Source organism: Mirounga angustirostris, unplaced genomic scaffold, assembly GCF_029215605.1.
Source record: "Mirounga angustirostris isolate CCGP_5_RB_7025 unplaced genomic scaffold, mMirAng1.0.hap1 SCAF_6, whole genome shotgun sequence".
In the NCBI taxonomy this organism is placed as follows: Eukaryota; Metazoa; Chordata; class Mammalia; order Carnivora; family Phocidae; genus Mirounga; species Mirounga angustirostris.
The window spans coordinates 85971351-85989690 of NW_026991714.1; the positions used below are offsets into that span (position 1 = coordinate 85971351).

At 42.8% G+C, this 18340-nt stretch overlaps 1 protein-coding gene across 10 annotated transcripts in view; it reads left to right on the forward strand.

Annotated features, from left to right (window-relative positions):
- Window positions 1-18340, forward strand: part of TTC13 (tetratricopeptide repeat domain 13) — a 92520-nt gene that overhangs the window by 25173 nt on the left and 49007 nt on the right. For 8 of the 10 annotated variants that reach the window (XR_010412431.1, XR_010412433.1, XR_010412434.1 and 5 more), the window contains 4 exons: window positions 8108-8173; window positions 9888-9980; window positions 12617-12733; window positions 13674-13784. Coding sequence is in view for 7 of the 10 variants with exons in the window: in XM_064594639.1 (XP_064450709.1) it covers window positions 8108-8173; window positions 9888-9980; window positions 12617-12733; window positions 13674-13784 (387 nt within the window). In the remaining 3 variants the exon portion in view is untranslated. The remainder of the gene's footprint in view (window positions 1-8107; window positions 8174-9887; window positions 9981-12616; window positions 12734-13673; window positions 13785-18340) is intronic. The other 2 variants (XM_045877843.2, XM_045877844.2) reach the window with 1 other exon arrangement.

Sequence of the window (18340 nt, forward strand, 5' to 3'; positions counted from 1 at the left end):
TCCCAACCTTTTCCACATCATGACACAGGTAGAAAATCCTGTCTGCATGACCCACGGGAGTAAACAGGAGCAAATTTAGAGGCATCCAGATGGAGCTTGGTGAAAATTTGTCACATTTTCTTCGTGTTACATAACTATGATAAATACAGAATATAAAGATTGATTTAAAAAATGGTAACATTCTTTAAAAAAATTTTTTTTAAATTTTTAAATTTTTTAGATTTTTATTTATTTATTTGAAAGAGAAAGCACGAGCAGGGGGAAGGGCAGAGGGAGAGGGAGACGCAGACTCCCTGCCAAGCAAGGGCTTGATCCCAGGACCCTGGGATCATGACCTGAGCCGAAGGCAGATGCTTAACCGACTGAGCCACCCAGGTGCCCCTGTTCAAAAATTTTAATAAGAAACTCAGTCCTGCTTTTCTAGATGAAACTTTTCCATATTAGGCTTTATATTTGAAAGTGATGCACATGATTCCTATTTAAGAGCTTTTCATTGTTTTCTTCAAATTCTTGATAGCCAATCTCATCAAGAAACTGCACAAGTAGGGGGTAGCAAACAAGTATCCGAAGAAGAGTTAGTGCTTGTTCCCCAATTGACCAAAACTTCTTTTCATATCATGAATCAGAATTTGCAGAAGTCAGCCTCTTCAAATTGTATTTTAAAAGCATGATCCTTTAAATCTAACTGCTCTTCCTTTTCTTTTACTGGCAAATGCAGTGGAACTGTTTCTTGCGGTAATGACATTGATTTTTGTCCCAGCAATGCTTTTGCATGGCCCGGGTTCAGGAGGGCGGTTTGCTCAGCCCTGCTGCGCAGATGCCGGCCCGCCACCCTTCCCTCTTCACACTAGGATGGGCCTGAGTATCGCCGCAGAGCCTGCTGCTGGGTGTCCACCTGTTCTTTGCAGGGCCCTCCACACCTGCAGAAACTCTGCGTCTGTAAGCCAGCCAACGACCTCTAGCAACTCTGTGGTGGCGGCTCCTGGCACACAGACTTTTCAGGGTTTCTGAATTCACGAACGCGTGACAAAACTTTTCTTTTGGACAGCCCGGGAACTCCAGTATGCGGTAGCAGAGTGTGGACTCTGGTTCCATTCATAGGAAGCTGAAAACAAATGGGACCATGAGAGCTTGGATTGTATCAGAGTCACCATTTTTATAACATCGTTTAATGTGACATTGGGATCTGTGCATGAGGGCTACTTACATTCCAGAATGACCTTTTTATATAAAGCTTTGAAACCTTCCTTTTGTCTTAGCTGTACCACAAGGAGCAAAGTTAGACGATATTTCCACAGTCTCTGTTGTTGTGAGCTGTGTGTTTGAGTAGTTACTGAACTACGGGATATTTGGTACATCTGTAAAGGAAAAAAAAAATGCTCCTCGGGGTTTCTAACTGAACACAGTTTCAGAACTTAATAGATCTGTCAGACTGCATTGAAAACTCTTGATTTAAAAGTTTGTGCATTCGTGTTGTCTGTGCACACGCGTTCCTCCTGCGTCAGTGCGATTGACAGTGCTCTGGGAAAGCGGAACCATTCGCCGGCTGCCATGCTTCTTTGGTCCCCATGCATGGCTCAGTAACATAAGTGCAGCAAAAATCGAATGAGACCTTTGTTACTAATTGTGTGACCTTGAGCTCATCTGATTCAGGGAGAACTGAATTCATAAAAATGTTTGTTTCTTATTTTACGTTAGCAGACAAAATGTGAAACCTGCCTCTGCATATGATTTGTAAACATCCTTCTTGGAATTAGGTACGTGGGTCTGCCACTTGGGCAGAACTGAATCCTCATTACATTGCCGTGCGGTGACTTTTTTGACTTAGTCTTTGATTCAGTGACTTTTGAATTTTAATCAGAAAGCCAGCCTTGGTGGTGGAAAAATAAATATTTGTAAAATTTAAAGTCACTATATAAATGGTATAACGAGGATAGTAAATTACACATTTTTGGATGTAAAAAATCAGGGTCTTGGGAATTGAGACATCTAAGTGTACATGACTCCGGTAAGGTAACTGTCTTATTATACCATGATTTTGCATTTGCATAAAGTAAGTAATATTGGGAGATTGAAATACTAGTTTGCATTTAAATCATTTAAAATTCTGAGCACTTGATAAAATGTAAATATTATTAGACTTATATACTCAGAAGTATTTTGAAAAATGAATATTCTGAGCCCAATTGCTTTTAGAAATAGACACTGGCTTTTATTTGAAAATATAATTCATTATGACATTTTATAAAGAGTTTTGACTTCTTGTTAACATCCACAGGTGGTGATGGATAAAATAAAATAATAAAGCTGTATCAATCAAGAAAAGTAATAAAATCCATCATTTACATTTAGGAACCCTTAATACTAGATTATAACTGAGATAACAACCACAATGATCCTTTACAGATTCACCTATTTAGGTTTTTTGTATTCAATTTATTCTTCCTCTTTAGAATTTTTTTTCAACAACACGAAGGATGTATCATTACCGTTGTTAAATAATAGATTTTATTTCTTTTCTTGATTGATACGACTTGTTATCTGTCACTGGCAGAATGGAAAGTCACTGCTGTGGTCATGATGAGACCACGTGGGGGATCCGGAGGGAGGGCTGGGGAGGCCACTGGTAGGGCCATGGTAGGATCTCTGCCAGTGGGGGCCACGTATAAAATCCTCAGAGCCAAAATGATGATGACTAAATGCTGGAAGTTGTCAGTGTTCAGATATTTTAACTATTGCAAAGTTTTGAATGGCTGTTTCTTAAAGGTTTAACATTTTTTACTGCTATAAACACACGTAAATGCCCACGTGAAGCCAGTCCTGTGGCACATCCGTCATACAGCTTTGCCGTACAGAACCCCGGATCTGGCTTTTTACCAATGACTACCCCACTGTTTCCGCCCAGGTGGTCCCCTTGCTTCCCTTATGAGAAGAACAGGCCCAGCTGAGCTGCACTCGATCTGACAGTCTTTTTTTTTTTTTTTTAAAGATTTTATTTATTTATTTGAGAGAGAGAATGAGATAGAGAGAGCATGAGAAGGGGGAGGGTCAGAGGGAGAAGCAGACGCCCTGCCGAGCAGGGAGCCCGATGTGGGACTCGATCCAGGGACTCCAGGATCATGACCTGAGCTGAAGGCAGTCACTTAACCAACTGAGCCACCCAGGCGCCCTCGATCTGACAGTCTTTAACATGCGTTGAGATCTCAGCTGCCGAGGACATGGCCAGTGTTTGTGGCTAACTAACAACTGTTATATATTAGGACTTAGGTGTCAGGCACTGTGCTAGAGGCCACAGAGCCAAACATGACAAGACATTCCCTTGATACTGTGTGCCCGTGGGTGACAAATGTGCAAATGCAGAATAATGAATAATGAGAGAATTACTTTAATGGAATCATGTCCATTAAGAGGTTCCAACTCGACCGCATGCTCTCCCCGGATCCCTCCACATACCCCGACCCATAACTGAGAAAGGATCCCTAGTCGTGTTCCAGTGTTGTCCAGATCAGTGGGTGGCACCCTCTCCGCGGGATGACATGAGTCCACGTGCTGCACACATCTGTGCGCTACTTCCTTCAGCACCGACTCTATCTGGATACCTCCCAAGTACCTCTGGCGTCCCTCTGCTGTTCCTGGCTCTGTTCAAACCACAGCCAAGCCACTATTATCTGCCAGATGACTGGCACATCCATGGTTTTCTGGCTTATGCACTCCTGGCGTGCATCCATACATGTGCACTTTATTTTTTATTTTTTTATTTTTTTAAGATTTTATTTATTTGCGAGAGAGAATGAGAGACGGAGAGCATGAGAGGGAGGAGGGTCAGAGGGAGAAGCAGACTCCCCGCCGAGCAGGGAGCCCGATGCGGGACTCGATCCCGGGACTCCAGGATCATGACCTGAGCTGAAGGCAGTCGCTTAACCAACTGAGCCACCCAGGCGCCCCCATACATGTGCACTTTAAACACACACATACTTTGCTGTTGCTTTTAAGTTAAAGATTAAAATCCTTACTAAGGTCCCTGCCTACCTCTGCAGCCTTATCTTGGAGCAGATGCTATACCCCCTGCTTGCCTTGAGGCCTCCTCTGCCTGGACCAGCTGCTCTGACATTCCCTCACCACCTGACACAGTTCAGCCCAGGTACTCCTTCCTCAGGGAAACCTTCCTAACTGTGTCTAATCTTTGTGCATTTTCTAAGAAGCACCATTTACTATTTTAGCACTTACTGAAGATGTAACTTTACATTTATATTTGTGATTCTTTGGCTATGCTCCAAGAAGGCAAGAGTCTTGCCTTCTGTCTTGTTTTTGCTTACTACAGTATTTCTAGCACATGGAACTGGACACGGCTAATAGCGGGCCTTAAGTAAATATTTGTTGACTGAGTAACTAATGTCCATACAACATATAGTAGGAACCGAGGCCTATTTATTTTCCAGGGGAGTCTGGAAGGAGTCAGAGGAGAGGTAGTGTTTGAGCTGAGGCAGTGGGTGGGCGTTCCAGGCAGGTGGGCTAGCATTTGCAATGCCCTGAACTTGGGAGAGCATATTGTGTCTAGAGAACTGAAGTAGTGCTGATTTCTGGAATATGAATTGTGGGTGGAAAGTGGAAGGAGATGAGACTTCAACAGTAAGGCAGGAAAATGATCAATATTTTCTACAAAAGCATTTAGATGTTACCTCATTGTTTTTCCATTTGTGAGTTGCACCCTTTTAGTAGGGACTGAAATTGATTGGTAAGTGAAGACTAGCACTTTTTTTTTTTTTTAAGATTTTGTTTATTTATTTGACAGACACAGCAAGAGAGGGAACACAAGCAGGGGAGTGGGAGAGGGAGAAGCAGGCTTCCCGCCGAGCAGGGAACCCAAGGGGGGGCTCGATCCCAGGACCTTGGGATCATGACCCGAGCCGAAGGCAGACGCTTAATGACTGAGCCACCCAGGCGACCCGAAGAAAAAAGTAAAATACACTAGAATGGAAAATAGGTTGCATTGTAAATAGTAAGACTAGGTTGACTTAGTGCAACTTTTATTTCTGATGCGTATATGTGTGTGTGTGCAGGCATGTTATGTACGTATGTATGTGTGTACTGGCTTAGAACGTAAAGTGCATTTTACCATGGGTTAGAGTAAAAATGTGTTTGAATGGGGCTGTGGGAGGTGTTGCAGAGCCAAGGAATAATTTCAGCCAGAGTGACATGATCAGATGTTGTTGTTAGGTAACTGTTAGTGTGGGTTGCAGACTAGATGGGAGGAATAGGAACGTGGTTAAGTTGGTTGCAGTACTGTAAGTGAGCGGGGGAGGTGTCCAACAGGGCAGTGGCTGGTGCACTGGGTGGCCGGCGGTGCGGGGTGGGGGGGAAGCGGGAGGCGGACCATTTATTCAGGAGGTGAGACTGCTGGGATTTCCTGAGTAGGCGTGTTGGTGGGGAGATGAGGATGACCCCCCCAGGTGGCTGGCCCTGGCCACAGGGTGTATGGGGATGCCACTTCAGTAGAACTACTTATTTAAGTACACCTTTTTCCGAATTACCCCTTGGTCATCATAATTTATTTATTTATTTATTTATTTCAGTTTTAGGAGGAAAGCTTCTGAGGTAGTCTATTTGGAGATGTTACAAATCAGAATAGGTGTTCGTCTCACTGGAGAATGTCCTCACGGGGAAGAGCCGTGCGGGCTCCCTGTCCCCTGCCCCAGCCTGGATGAGGGGCTGTTCTGTGGACTCTTCTGTGTCCTGGCAGGTGCTATTGGCTATGGAAACACATGAAGTCAGTCTTCACTTTATTTCTTCATCGGGTCACTGTTTTTCCTGCTCCTCCTCTCCTTCTGTACCTGTATCCCTCCCCCTCCAAATGACTTGCTCTGCCTTTTTTTTTTTTCAAGCCAGGAAGGATATTTAAATGTTTAAACTGTTATCTCCTCATGGCAGGGTGATAGGGTGCTCTTTACTTTCTTTTTTTTGTTTTTCTTCATTTTCTAAATTTTCCATAATTTATAATAAATATTCCAACTACTTATTTGAATAAAGTTTCTTATTTATACTAAAAATTTCTTTTCTATAATGCATATTACTTAAAACATCTTTTTTCTGACTACAAATGTATACACATTTATTTTAAGCCATGAAAAGGAATACAGCAGTGTAGTAAGTACAATGGGAACATATCTAGTAATCTCACTCCCAACAGAAAATTACTGTTAGTATTTTGGTGCGCTTTATTCTGTGTACATACTGACCCACACAATTATATATAAATATTTATATTTAATTACATTTTATAAATAAAAGTAATTGCCATTCCTTTGTAGTTCTATTAACCTTTTTGTCATTTAGCGAATAGTGTGGAGCCTTTCATGCCAGTCATGTGTAAGTTATAAATCACAACTCCAAACAGAACTGTGTGGAGCCGGGGAAGTGACTTAAATGAGCACAGTGCATTGCCGTGACCTAGAGGTGATGGGTGGGCTTCCGGTAAACTGATGAATATACACCCCTCGTCTAAAGAGGTGGCCAGTACTTAGCTCTAGTTTTTTTTTTTTTTTTCATGTAAGAATGCAGAAATGTAGGCTTATCTTTGTTGCAGTTTTTGATTTTTTAGAAAGATTTTATTTATTTGACAGAGAGAGAGAGAACAAGCAGGGGGAGCGGCAGGGAGAGAGAGAGGGAGAAGCAGACTCCCCGCTGAGCAGGGAGCCCGATGATGCGGGACCTAGGACCCTGGGATCATGACCTGAGCTGAAGGCAGATGGTTAACGACTGAGCCACCCAGGCACCCGCATGTTTTGATTTTTCAAGGGAAGTTAGAGATCTGGAATTGCTTACTTGAATTTTTCCAATTTCAAGTTTGCTACTTGATACAGGTGTACTGGATTCTGTTTAGTCTTTTATTTTCCAGTATATGGCATCTTCTCCTTTATTCTTTCTCATTCACTCATCGTTGAGGTTGATGTGTCTTTTTCTTATAATATGGGCAGACTCCCTCTCAGATTTGAAACTGAACGGTAGATTAGTCTATAAAATGCCTTGTCTGGTACTGTTCTGTTAGATTCTCTCTCTCTCTTTTTTTTAAAATGTTATTTATTTTTGTGCACGTATGCGAGAGAGAACGAGCAGGGGGAGGAACAGAGGGAGAGGATGAAGCAGACTCTCCGCTGAGCAGGGAGCCCGATATGGGACTCAGTCCCAGGACCCTGGGATCGCGACCTGAGCTGACGCTTAACTGTTAGGCAGACGCTTAACTGTTAGGCAGACGCTTAACTGTTAAGCAGACGCTTAACTGACTGAGCCACCCAGGTGCCCCATTCTGTTAGATTCTTTAGCAGTGTCAAGAGTTTCACCCCCAAACATATAGCCAGAGGCTGTTTTCTCTTCTTAAATGTAGGGGAAGGATTCAGAGAAGTGGTAGAAATTGCAGAGGCTAAATGTAGAAGAGAGGCATTTCCTTCACGAGGTGGGACGATTCATACCACCTGTTTGGGGAGGTGATGGTGGGGCAGCCGACCCCCGTCCTTGGGCCCAAGGGCGGCTTCATCTAGTCCATCTGGGGCAGCTTGCAGAAAGGGTCTGGTTCCTATTCGGACACATAGTATAAAGGACTGCATTAACCCCAGCAGACTGTGGAGTGGACTCATTTCTTGTTGCTCGATGGGACTGGCACTGAGAGGTTCTTCCCTTTTCAGATTATTTCATGACTGTGAGGGGAACAAACCAGGAAGAGGCACTATCTAGTGCTTCACTCCTAACCGTTTACTTCCCTGAGCCTCCACTTCCCCCTGTGAGACACGATCGCAGATGCTGCTGGTCATAGAGTTTTTGAGAGGATTGCATTTCACATGAGATGACCATGTGACAGAAACTAGCACAGGGCTCCCTAATGTTGGTTCTCTTTATTATTTTTGTAATGCAAAACTCTTACTGTGTGTCGCATGCAAACGAGCTTCAAGAACACAGGCTCTTCTGGTTGGGGATCGCGCGTATCCACGTATGTGTGGTGCTGGCATAAAGTAGAGCTCGTCACTTGGGGCATTAACGTGCTTTAAGCAGAAACTGATTGTTTTGTTTTGTTTTGTTTATAGTTTTTGACGTGTTTCTGTTTTGGTCTGACTAGGAGGAGCCTGATCTGGTTAGTGCAATTTATGGCCGAGGGATAGCCTATGGAAAGAAGGGACTACATGTGAGTATGGAATAGCTCTGCTTGCCATAGTGCCTACATGACCTGACCCGGACCAGGGTTCCGACAGAACCACTCCCTGTTCATTGAGCTCTGATGGACACGCAGTGGTATCACGCCAGTTCCCAGATGCGAAAATGGAAGGAGAGAATTTACTCACGATCACATGGCTAAGGACAGTGGGGTGGACTGGGAATCTCTACCCAGGGCTTCTGGAAGTCAGTCTCACCACACTTTCTACTCCAAAAGGACAGCCTTTGCCAGCCTAAACTTTATTTGGTGATGAGCTGGACATAGACCAAGGAAAGCATGAGACCTTGACTGAATTCCTAAGAAATATTCATTGGTAAAAGCGGAGTCTAGGTATCCATAGCACAGTAAGACTTAGAATTTGTTTCTTTCACAATTTTTTAAAGATTGAATAGAAGAACCCAAGGATTTTTTTTTTTTTTGGTAAAATTTATTTTTATTTGTTATCATATATTTTCCCCAGATAAGTATATTGTTGTAGCCCTAGTCCCCTTATTTCTCTGGGGAATGCAGAGGGAAGGTTATAATAAATTTATTTTATTTTTAAAAAGATTTTATTTATTTACTTGAGAAAGAGAGAGCACAAGTGGGAGGAGGGGCAGAGGGAGAAGCAGACTCCCTGCTGAGTAGGGAGCCTGATGCAGGACTCGATCCCAGGACCCTGGGTTCATGACCTGAGCCGAAGGTAGACATGTAACTGACTGAGCCACCCAGGTGTCCCGATATAATAAATATATTTTACTCAATGAAGGCACCATGGTATAAAAATGAAGATTTTCCTGAGATTATATAGTAAATAATGAAATAGTTTAAGATTCAGATCTCCGTATTTTCAGTCTAGAACATTATACATGAACTTTTCTGTTGTCTTATTGTATATTAGAAATATTCAAATAAAATGATGATTAAGGGAGAAACATCGCTTTTGTGTCTTTGCCAATTTAAAAAATTGTACTAATCGGGTGCTGGCCTATTGGAGAAATTTATATACTATTTATATACTTCTGAGACATAGAGGACTGAGAACAAGCTCAGATTTGGGGATGACAGAGGTGTTAGGAAGGAAACAGTGTTACGTGAGAGCATCAGTAAATGACAGAGGTTGCCCTGGTGAAGGTCAGAGAGAAGCTTCTTCCTAATTCTCATCTCTAATATTATATCTCAACATGAAATTTGCTTGTATCTTTAATGTATTTTTAATGTAAAAATAACATGCTCATATTTTTAATATAAGAATAACATGCGGATTTTAAAGAGGACTTACCTAGACTTGCTAAGGTGTAGGTTTGTGGGCTTAGGAGTTCTGACTGACACTGACTCGGCCCCTTGCTGTCCCCACACTGCCGCTGGCCAGCATCATTCTGCATGCTGGTGTCCGTCCACATACTCATCCCTCAGAATTCATTGATTTGGTATTTAAATGGGTTAAATTTAGAAAATGTCCTACCATCAGTGGAACTGGTGATATGTAGCCAGGTCTAAGGGGCTGTTGATGGGCAGGTAGACTTGAGTGAGTTAAGTAATTGTAACTTATTTAAACCAGCAGATCTTTTGTAGAGAAGCGAGGTTCATATTTATTTCTAAATACATAGTTACATCATTACTAAATTATTAGTTTTTTCAGAAAAACTGTTCAACCTGGTTTTGAGTAACAGTGTATCTCATACTGAGCTAATGCCTTTTCAAGGACATTAAGAATGCTGAGCTTGCTCTGTTCGAACTGAGCCGAGTAATTACCTTGGAACCAGATCGTCCAGAGGTATTTGAACAGCGAGCAGAAGTGAGTGTGGTTTTCTTTCTCCCTCTGTCATTACTGGACTTTTTTTCCCTATTATCTCATTACTTGTAAATTTTAAAGCTCCCTGATACCTATTGTGTTTTCCTCCATAGGTGCTGAATGCCTTTAAACATGGTTGAAATTACTAGAAAACTGTGGGCTGAGTGATACTCCTGATTTAACGTTTAATAGTAATATTTAGTATTAAAATATGTGGTTATGACATGTACTGCTGTCAGTGTTCATTGAAAAATATATCACATATCATGTTTACTGTATATATTACATACTTTAGCAAAACTCTGACAATATGGTCAAAATGAAATTTATAACCATTAAAAGTATGCGCATATGTGTGTGTGCGCGTGCATGTGTGTGCGCTTATGTATCTGTGAGATGTACTTACCTACATAGAGACGTAGATCATGTAAGGGTGACCACAACCAGTCCTTAAAGGAACTTAGGACTTGTGGAGACAGAGGTAACGTGGTGAAAATCCCAGGTAACATTTGTGTCAGGAGACACTAAGAGCAGGTGCTTCTTCAGGAACAGAAAGGCGTGCCTGGGGGGTTCTGGGGGAGGCTGGCAGGGGCAGGTGTGGGCGTGTCTGCGGAGGCCTCGCGGAACAGGTGCCGCTATAGCCAGTCAGAGCCCATGTCTTGGGGGACAAGGTGGAGAATGGTGTGTGGAGACGCATTCCTTTTAATGTTTTTAAATGAAACGTGTTCATCTTACCGTTCGCATAATATAATAGTAAACTACCCAGATTTCATTTTACTGTTCATTTAACCATATTAAATGGTTTAGAATTTGTTCATGTATTCAATCTGGAGAGAACTTAACTTTTAATCATTTGACATAATGGGATTTCATAGTTCAACTAAAGGAAAATGACTCCCCCTCCCTCTTTTTGGGGGGAGAAAACTTAGAAGTAAAGAAAACACTAAATGTTTTAGTAATTTAAAAGCTGTATTTGTGGTGTTTATATTCTCAAAATTATAGTCTCTAAGGTTATAGTTCAGTTTCTTAAAGGGAATTTTATGTTTTATTGGGAATTTGGGTTTCTGAATAAAAATTTTTCTCATTTAATGATACAGTTCATTATCACTTGTGTATTTTGGATTGCAACCATGAGGGTTAAGTGATTGTAATTTGTTTGTAACTGCACGAGAACCTTGTTGGTATCTAGGGTGAGCATTTGGTGGCCAATTTGGTGGTATCTGCTCTGGGGAGGGGGTGCTGATGCTTTTTCCCTCCATTACTCTGATGTTAAAATGTTATGTTAAAGCAAGAACTTAAGTGTACATAGAAAGGAGGCTTATTTAGCAGCTTTAGAAGATTTGTGTATCTAATAAAAAGCTAGTTGTGTACCCAAAAATGATATTGGTAATCCAAAAAGTAATTTTCGATGATCTTAAATATATATGTGTATATATATATGTATGTATGTATAGTAATATTCCCCTTTTTTGGCCCTATTGGGCAATAATATCACTGCAAACTGATTTTTCTGGCTTATTATAGCATATCATTTATATATGTAAGAAATTATTTAATGAGAGATCTTTCTCTTTCATACTTGCTGAAATAGTCTATATTTAATGAACACAATTTAACCTTTTTTAGTTACTCAGGTCATTATTATTGTGCTGGGGTGTGATGATTCAATTATGTACCTAGGAGTTAATAAACTAGGTAGGGATGTTCTTCCTTCCAAAATATAACCCCGGACCGCTATGCATTTTGAATTCTCAGGTATATATTCCTTAATTCATTTCTTTCCTTTTTCTGAACTGCCATTCTTGCCACTGGTGATGTGCCTGCCTGAGTCCTCTCTCTTTTGCTGGTTTTAAGTTCCTGCAGAGTAGGAAAACACATAGTAGAACCTGATGGAAATGACCTATATCATGAGAACAAAATTAACCCTAATTTCAGGACATTTGCTCAGGGTGAAATGCTTGAGCTTGATTGAATGAGTACTGATACCCATTTTGGATTTTCTTATGTCTTTTGGTGTACTTTTGCATTCTGAACTGTCTTCTGTGTTGTCATTTTCACCTGCACAAGCTCATTGCTGGATCACAAGGACTTTCCAAACAAGCTTGCAGACATAGGTTCTTCTGCTCCGTAGATCGTGACCGATGAGCTGAGAGTTAACACAAAGGGGCTGGAATCTTAGAGATTGTCAGCCAGCACTTACTCCCACAGAGCACATAGCTAAAGGCCATGGAGGACTCTAATCTGTGTCCAACAATTTCTCTATTTTTAATGGTTCAAAGTTATCTTTCAGATTAACTTTGAAATACTGAATTTTGTTTTGAAAGAGGTTGAGAAAAAAAAATGGTCCCATTTCAAGAAAAGCAACATCTGTTGTAACCCAAAACGTGAAACCGTGACAAAGCAATTGATGTGGTTATAGTTCATCAGCCTCCCCCTCAGCTAGACAAAGACTAGCGGCCCCTTTGCCTGTTGACTTTGAACCTCACTATGTAGTATATGGGGTCAGGGATCCTTGTCCACCAAGAAAGTAATCTTGTGAGTGGAGTGTGGTAAAGTGGAATTGAAAAGTCAAAAACGTTGGCAGTTTTGGGGTTGATCACTGGAAGATTTCTACCCTAATTTCATTTTTGGGTTTATAGATTCTGTCCCCTCTGGGACGAATTAATGAAGCAGTGAATGATCTCACCAAAGCTATCCAGCTTCAGCCCTCAGCACGGCTGTACAGACACCGGGGGACCCTGTACTTCATATCAGAGGTGAGTTGTTTTTGCCTGGACACATTCCCTTTTGTTCACTTTTCCGTTTACTTCGGAAAGCTACTATTTGATAGATTTGGTTTGGGGGCTGTATAATAATATGTTTGTGATACAAGACAGTTAAAAAAGCACTTCCTTTAGCTGAAATTGAACCCAGTAGAGAAATGTTAAGTACCAAGAGCACATTTTCTTGCTTGAGCTGTCAGGAGTAACTAATTCTAGACTCGGGGGAAAAAAAGAAAGAGAGAGAGAAGAGAAATTTGGTTCATTGACTATACTTCAGCTTTTTCTGCAAATGTCAGCATAGGGAAATGGGTGTGTGTGTTATCGATGTGATTATTGAACTGATATCACACCCAAGAGCCAGAACCAGAACAAATACAGTTTCTCAGACTGTAGGTTCTCTGTGTAAGTGACCTGGATCTGGCAAGGTTATCGTTTATCATCATAATGATATTTATGGTTGCCACAGTTATTTTTGTGGGTTTACATTATTTTAGTAACAATTTTCTGTTGCCAAAGAAAATAGGTTTGAAAAAATCTCAGCATAACACATTTTAAGGTTGACCTATGGCATAATTATTTGACAAGTATTCAGTGTAATAAGATGCTAGTACCAGAAAATAATTTGTCAAGTTTCTCTAACAGATTATAACTGTACTACTGTTTTTTACAAATAATCTTTTTGTAGTTTTGTAGACAGTCTATTTAAATTAAACCTTTGGGGGTTTTCCCCATCAATTTCCTAAGAAAATCAACTACTTCAACAAAACAGGGTAAGAATTCAGCTGATATTGATAGGTATGAAATGTTCCCTTTAAAGCCAAAAAGGACACAGAATGAATTGGGTTGTTTTTTTTCCCCTCGACCAGTCAGAAGTAAGAAATGTCTGAATGTCTAATGAACACTACTTTTTCTCCCCCTGCTCTCCTTTTTGTAGGACTATGCAACAGCCCACGAAGACTTCCAGCAGTCCTTAGAACTGAACAAAAACCAGCCTATAGCTATGCTATACAAAGGTCTAACTTTCTTTCACAGAGGACTTCTGAAGGTGAAAGTGTTGTGTATTGTGCATACAGTATCATGATTCTGCTTTTCTCTCGCGGGTGGGAGGACCTTAGTGGGGTTTCGTTTGGCGTGTTTTAGAATGACATCTCATCTGATCGGTTTATTTTAGGAAGGAGTTGGAGTCAACATACTTATTGAGTTCCTACTATGCGGGAGGTACTTGGAGGAAGGCGCAGGTGGAGAAAGGATAAAGGCTTAGTGAGAGGGAGAAAGAATCCTTCACACTTGACACTGAGAAAGGATACAGTTTACAAAGTTTTCTTCCACATATAATTTATCGTATGGTAAATACACTAAAAAAAAGTAACATGGACAAAGTGCTTTGGCAACAGAGATAAGAAAGGTTCACTTAAACTGCGGCATTAGAGAAGGTTCCAGAGAGCAAGTGGATCTTGTCCTGGGCCTTGCAGGTGGAGTGGCTTGGGGGCAGCAAGCTACTTCAGGCAGAGAAGAAAAGCATGAGCACTGGTATAGAACATGGAGATAACGACCAGTTTGTGGTGTAGCAAATAGTCGGGTTTGAGCGTAAGGGAGATGAGGTGGCAAGTGGGCCGAGGGGAGGCCCTGAAATGCCTAGAGTGCTATGCTGAGCATCTTGACTTTAATTTGTAGGCCCAGAGGAGCTGCAAACTCTAGATCTGGGGGAAAGTGTGTCACTGAGAGCGAATCTGCCACGTCGGAAGTGGATTCTGACATGCCAGTGACTGGGGAGGTTAGGGGCAGAGGGCCACGGGGAGATGTTGGCAGCGCCCCGGGGTCGGAGCTGGAGACCTGATCGGGCCTCTGGGGCGGCAGGAGCAGGTCTGGAGGCAGCTCTCCGACAGGCAGTGCCACTTGGGCGCCACTATTAGCGGGGAAGGAGTTGAAGGAAACAGGAAAGATGTCGTCCAAGCCAACTGACGTGGGGTGGCAGTGTCACCTCCAGCCTGTCCCTGCCTCCCGCCCTTGGTCCGGCCCCGAGTGTGCTCGGGACCTATTGTGCAGCAGCCTTGCCGTGGGGCAGACACCAGGCTGGGAGCCGAGAGTGGAACTCTGGTCCTCAAGGTGATGTCCTCGGTGCCCATGGCCCGCATAGGGTAGGTGCTCTAGTGCAGGACCTGTCCCTGTCTGGTCGAAAACCGGCCGGCCTGAGAGTCAGCCTCTGCAGGGCGGAAAACACTTCATGCTGACTCGGCGGTCAAGAGAGTCTTCCCAGACAGGTTGTTCTTCACCTGAACTTTGAAAGCTGTGAAGAGTTTCAATAGTGCATGGCAGGGAAGGGTGCTCTGGCTGAAAGAACATGCATTTTATTGTGGAAAGTAGTTATGAGGATTGTGCACACACTCTTGGAGCGTAGGGACAGTTTACCTTCAAAAAGGCCTCTGGTGTAAATCCTCAGTGTTACGGGCAGTGCCTGTCACTAAGTACTAGGGGGAATAAATGAATTTCCAGGACAGAGCCTTGGATTTGGACTCAGAAGGCCTTGGCTTGAGCTTCCGCTCTGGATCCTGCAAACTCGACCACCAGCCAAGTGACTTAAGCTTTTTAGCCCCTCCTTCTCCATCTGTCACGTAGAGATGAGTCTGTTCCTCGCCTCTTGAAGGGGTTGCAAGGATTCAATAAAATAATGTGTGTGAAGGAGCTGTGAGCACGGATCAGGTCTCAGTTATTACAGATTTGGTTACATGTGAACATTTCATTTATTCTCAGTTTCGTGGACTCTAAAAAGATAACTCCCATCCACTAAAACCCAACCCAGAGGGAACTGCAGGTTTCCTTTCATACTGTCCTTCCTGCGAGTATGTGGAAGGTGCTGCGCACAGAGACGCTTCTCGCCCTCCCCGGGGTTCAGACCGGCAGCCGCAGGCGTGGAGAGCGGGTATTTAGAATGTGCTTTGAGCAACTGCAGATGGACTTTTCCATCACTTCTTGGCCTTTTGGCTAAGATCAAGTGCAGCTTATTTTGTATCTGCCCCCTCTTCCTCTCACCTTCTCTCAGTCACCTTAAATTAGAAAATTCAGAATCAATACTAGATTCGAAGTCTATGCCTTGAATATCTCATGGAGGAGAACAAGATTTGAAATGCAAAAAAAAAAAAAAAAAAAACCAACAACCAGTACTGAGAGGTTAAAAAATACTTTTTAAAGTAAACAAATGCAAACAGAGGCTTTCACCGTGGACTCTAAAGCTGGGTTTAGGAATGTGGGCAGGGAGGGCTCTTTGTGTTACTTTGAAATGAGAATTTTTCAGAAAAGAGCTGTAACAGAGATGTTAACTACACATTGGACAAGGGCTGAGATTCAGTTTGGTTTATTCCAAATCCATGTGATGAGAACCTAGACATAGTACTTCCATCCCACGAGCAGTAGAAGCCCCTCAGTGAACCAGTCTTGCCAAATTATTTGGTGCTTTCTCCTCTTCACTGTGCTCATAAATATAGCATCAACGTGTGTAATAGCTGGGAACTTTTTCTTTGCATTTTTATAGATTCGCTGTCCGAGGAGGTCAGAGTGTTTACGTATTGTCTCATTCATCCCAGCGGCATCCCCATGAAGTATAGAAGGAGCAGAGGGTGTCCCAGTTACACAGATTGGAAAACTGAGTCAGTGGTGACATGCCTTCATTAAATTAATGAACTTAGTTTAGATATCTTTATTTCTCTTGTTAACTGTAGAGACAATGTATTAAATGGACCAGTGAACTGGAGCTATCTTTATATCCTAAAGCTGGTCTCTTCGGGTCAAAAGCAATTTAGAAATTAATTAAGTGGGTGGTGTGCTTATTTACTTTATGATGTAATACATTAGAAATTATTTAGGCAATATTATGTGACAAATGTCACAACTGTCCAATCTGGTAGATATAACAGACATTTTGGATTTCCCTAGGGAAAACAGAGTGAAAACTTTTACCTGTGATGTAAGGATATTTCAAGAATTGTATATCCCGAGCACATATTTTTTGATCAGCCTTCACTTTGAGAGTTTCTTGAGACCGTTCTCTTCGTTATAATAAAGGGGAGTGCAAGGGATGGCTGCCCACCATGAGCCAGGACGATGGTGGCATAAAGATGGTGATGGTCCCACTTGCTATGAGGACAAACTCACAGCCAGTTCATGTGCTTAGAGATTGATTCATTCGAACGTAGTGTCTTTGTTCCCAGTGGCTTCAGATCTTGATTCTACTATGTCCCCTCTTTGGCAGAATGAGGTAGAGAGCTGTGCAGTGATTAGACAGGAACCCTGAAACCAAAGACTCTTAAAAGCTGAAGAGAAATCAGACTTTGAAGAACTGTGGCGTCCCAGCATGCTGTAAGTGCAGTGGGCAGCAGATGTCTCCCGGGCATCTCCCCTAGAAGTCCACAAACATCCCAGACTCACCACGCCCCAGCTAGACTCCTGACCTCCTCCCCCCCGCCCCCCCCACCCCCCCCCACCCCCCGCAGCTGTCCCACCTACTTTCTTATGTTGGTTCATGCTCTCACCTTCTACCCAGGCTCTTCAGCTTCGAAGCTTCCTTCCCTCCCTTCTCCTTCATCCCCCATATCCACGGCCAGCAGATTCTTCATTGGCCTTTAAGAATATCTCCTGAGTTTGACCCTCCTTTTCTGTCCTCAGAGACACTGTCTCAGTTTGAGTTTCCATTATCTCTTGCCTGGACCTCTGTAGCCACCTCCTGGTTGGGCTCTGCTCCGTCCCCTGTCCAGCCTGGCTCCTCTGTTGTGGCTCGTGGCAATCATTTCTAAAGAGTCAGTTTTGTGAGGTCCCACACCTGCTCACAGCCCCCAGCCCTCACTGCTGGCAGGGTGATGCCTGGACTGCGGAGCATGGCAGAGGCCCTTCTGCCTCTGGCCCAGCTCTCCACACCAGCCTGGTCCCCGTCTTTTCCCTCTCCCCTGCTCCCACCCATGCACCTGCACTCCTGCTGTCCCGCCTTCCCCACCGCTGCTGAGCACCCTGTCTCTGCGCACCAGCATTCCCCCTGTCCACAATGCCCTCTTTCTTTGCCAAACTCCTCATTCTCCCAGACCCAGCTCAGTTGCCACTTCCTCCATGAAGCATCTCCTGGTGTCCCAGGCTCAGTTAGTTCTTCCTTTCTCTTTATTCCCCAGACTTTTACTTGTATCTCTATCATAGCTCTTAGTTTGTATTCTAATAACTTGGTTAAATAATTGGCTTTCTAACTAGACTGAGTTCTTTGAGGACAGAGAGAATGACTTGCTCATCTTTGTGTCCCCTGCCCCTCACACTGCCCCTGGCACATAGTAGGCGCTCAATACATGTTTGTTGGATTAAAAATATAGTTGTAGTACTCCCAAAAGATTAAGACTATACCAGGGCCAGAAGCCTAATGAGGAGTAGTCTTCAACATTTCTGCAGTATTAAAATTTATCCATTCTCATCCTTCTACCAAACAGAACATGGGACTCCTTAAAGAGCAGGTGGTTGTCCCCATTGTTGCCTTAGAAGAGTTTGAAAGCCAGCTCCTCTGACCCTGCTGCCCCCTACAGAGAAAGTCAAGAAGCAGGGAATGGATGATTTTCTGAAAAGAATTAGGAT